Source organism: Gavialis gangeticus, unplaced genomic scaffold (assembly GCF_001723915.1).
Source record: "Gavialis gangeticus isolate Ggan-Ray unplaced genomic scaffold, GavGan_comp1, whole genome shotgun sequence".
Lineage (NCBI taxonomy): Eukaryota > Metazoa > Chordata > Crocodylia > Gavialidae > Gavialis > Gavialis gangeticus.
In genome coordinates this window covers 113,850,705-113,853,906 of record NW_017728992.1, presented here as the reverse complement: position 1 = coordinate 113,853,906, position 3,202 = coordinate 113,850,705, and the positions used below count along the sequence as shown (strand labels likewise).

General features: G+C 36.9%; 1 protein-coding gene across 2 annotated transcripts in view; it reads right to left on the bottom strand.

Annotated features, from left to right (window-relative positions):
* Nucleotides 1–3,202, bottom strand: part of SNTG1 (syntrophin gamma 1) — a 464,795-nt gene that overhangs the window by 424,747 nt on the left and 36,846 nt on the right. For both annotated transcript variants that reach the window (XM_019527106.1, XM_019527115.1), the window contains exon 2: nt 2,754–2,808. In XM_019527106.1, coding sequence (XP_019382651.1) covers nt 2,754–2,780 — 27 coding nt within the window. In that variant the 5' untranslated portion in view covers nt 2,781–2,808. The remainder of the gene's footprint in view (nt 1–2,753; nt 2,809–3,202) is intronic.

The following is a 3,202-nucleotide window of genomic DNA, read 5'->3' as shown; positions in this document are numbered from 1 at the left end:
TACCTGAACCAAAATTTCTAGAAATGTGTAATACAAATGAAGAATTTCTAGAAATGTGTAATACAAATGAAGAAAGGTTATAGAGCTCTTCTTTTATATATTACATATGTAAGCAATGGGTGCTAGGAAAAGAGAAAGACAGTCGAAGTTAACTTCATTTCTGACAGTATCTAATTCTGAAGAACCTGATTTTTTAAAAATAATTTTCACTCAGCTTAGGCAGAAAATGCAGAACTTTCTAGCTGTATTACAGTAAAGGGGAAAGACTCTACTCCACAAAAATGAATCAAATGCATGTGTTCAAATAGAAAGTACAAAAAAAAAAAAAAAAAGCATGTTTTCAAAAAAAAAATAAAAAAAAAAAAAAAAAAAAAAAAAAAAAAAGAGCTTGTGCCCGACCTATGGCTGAAGAGGTGAGGAGGAAATTTTGACACTTGGGAAAGACGGTTACCATATAAAACAACCCAGTCATCCCACAATTCATTTATTTAAGAAAGTTCTTAAGACAGATACTAAAAAAGGAGCTGCATAGGTTCATTGCTTTGCAGATCATAGATTTAGGATATGAACATAGATACATTTGAAGCCTTTTCAAAAGGGACATGTTTCAAAAGGGGAGCTATTGAGCAGAAGCATGCAACAGCTATTATATTCTAAGTTACATGGGGACAAACCAGGAACAATGCAAAGGTAGCAAAACTATGAACTGTACCAACACTGCTTCATCCAGTGATAACATTAGAACAGTTTTTTGTATCATTCCCATCTTGTCCATATCTAAATGGTAGAACAAAACTGCTGCAGTATAGTTCAGAGCAAGATTTTACCTCTTTTTGAAATGGCTCCAAATGTACATGTATCCATACTCTAAGTAAAATCACTGAAGTGGAAACACCTGTCAGTCACTTGGGGCGGGGGGGTAGAATGGAAACTTGTATGTATAGAGTCATAAGAATTATATAAATACGGAAAAAAGAACATTTTCTACTTCTTACAAAGGAAAAAATTTGCAGAGATGTGGCTGATGACAAAGATGTGTCAACACTTGATGCATTAGCAGGGGGTGGCAGGCGTGCTTAAAAAATAATAGCATACACTTGTGTGCATTCTATGTTCCCTGTAGGAGACACTTTCCTCAGACTGCTGTTTGATTTGTGTTTTGAATATGATGCGTTTCACAAGAAAAATACAAAAATACTGGGCGTTGAAAGTCTATGTGGATGACATTTTGATCTGGGGAAAAACAGTAGAAGAGTGTGACCAAAGTCTGTAACAATAGGAAGTAAAGGAAGTAAATTTGTATAAAAAATGACTGTCCTATGATTTTAATAACAAAATTATTTATCCCACAAATGAACAGAACTTTTACCTTCTTCTTTCATTTATTAAATATCTCCAAAAAATAATCTAATCAGATTCCATATTTTCACATCTAAAATGAAGAACTTTTCCAAATTATACCAATAGGGGACTGATATGGACCTCATTAGTCATCCAGTCCCATCCTCTGCTATTGCAGGAAAACATATAATATAGTCCCTTCCCTTCCAGAACTTATATGGTTTTGCAAGCAAAATCAGAACAGAAGTAGCAAATTGCTGTCCCTGTATCAAATAGCAAATCTTCAGCAGTGTGGCTTGCTTGGTTTTGTATAAAGAATTGATAATGTATGTTTGAGAGTGTTTCAGAAAGTAACTGTTACTTTGAAATAAAACCAGTTTGTGTACAGTGAGTGGGAAACTGTACAGCAGTACTCATAAATGCCATGTGCCCCTGGAGGATGGGAGGGCATGGTGAGCTCCCACAGGCAGCAACAGTACTGGTGGCGGTGGGAGCATGACAGCAGCAAGTGGTGAGCTCCCGCAGGCAGCCACAGTGCTGTTGGCGGTGTGGGGCGAGGAAGGGTGGTGAGTGCTGACCAGCAGTCGGTGACCAGCCACAGACACCACGGGCAGTGTCAGCAGTGGCCAGTGGCAACTGGGGACTGCCTGAAGATAGCACCGGTGGTGTCGACAGTGAAGGGAGGGTGGCTAGCGGTGACTGGCAGGGGGTGCACCACCAAGCGCAGGGGGTGCACATGCCCCCACATGCACCCCCAATGCATCATCACCAATGGCAGTGGGGAACACTGACAGTGGCAGGCATTGTTGAATGCTCCCATCATTTACAACTATGTAGAGAAGTGATGTAGTTCAGAAAACAATCATTGCACACAAAAAGGTTTTATTTCAAAATTGCTGTTACTTTCCAAAACATCTTTGTATTTTGCTTTTGAACAACCACATACCCAAAATGCCTGTAATAGAAAGGAAAATAAAAGGAGGAAAAGTTTCATTTTTTGTTGAGCTCATTACTATTCCTTCCATAATTTTTCTTTGATTTTGCCAACAGTGGAAAGGTATCCCTTCCTTTACATTGATACTCTTCTTCATGTACAGATTGAAGCTAGAAATGCTTGCCTAAGATCCAATCCTGAAAAGAAAACTATACAAACAGACCTCTACCCCAATAATGAACCCTAAATGAAAGTGGGAGTGGATTGCAGATAATTGATTATGCAAATAGATACATAACACATTATGGATACATTATAATCCATTAGAAAACAAATCCCACCACATAAAAATGTACTGAGTTGGTTGTACCTTATATTATAATTCCTCTTACTTCAGCCTTTAGAAAAAAAACAAAATAAAAAAATGCATTTGATATTCATTATACTACTATTTGAAAAGAAAAAATGCTAACCCTACCTCTTCACAGGTAGTCCTGAAATCCATGTGCTATGGCACAGCTAGTGATATTTGTCTAAAACAAAGAGAAAGATTTCATTAAAATTCAATCCAAGAACGAATAGATATTGCAAGACATAGTTATCTAAATTAAGTAGAAAGACACTGTCTTCCACTGTATGAGCTCTGCTTATATTCATTACATAAAAAGGAGGAAAGATCAAAGTTGTAAGAGGATAGGAATATGTGTGAAGCTGAAAAGTTGTTCCTGGTTTTTATGAAGCACACCAACTGATTTGATTAAGTATAATTAAGGGAGATCAGATGTTTCTATCAACTTCCCCATTGCACTACACATTCAAACTTATTCGTCTGTATGATTGACCTTTTATTGTAACCATTAGCTTATTTTCCATTTATTCTTCAAAGTAAGAGTACTTGGAAAGAAACCCTTTAGAAAGGAACAATTA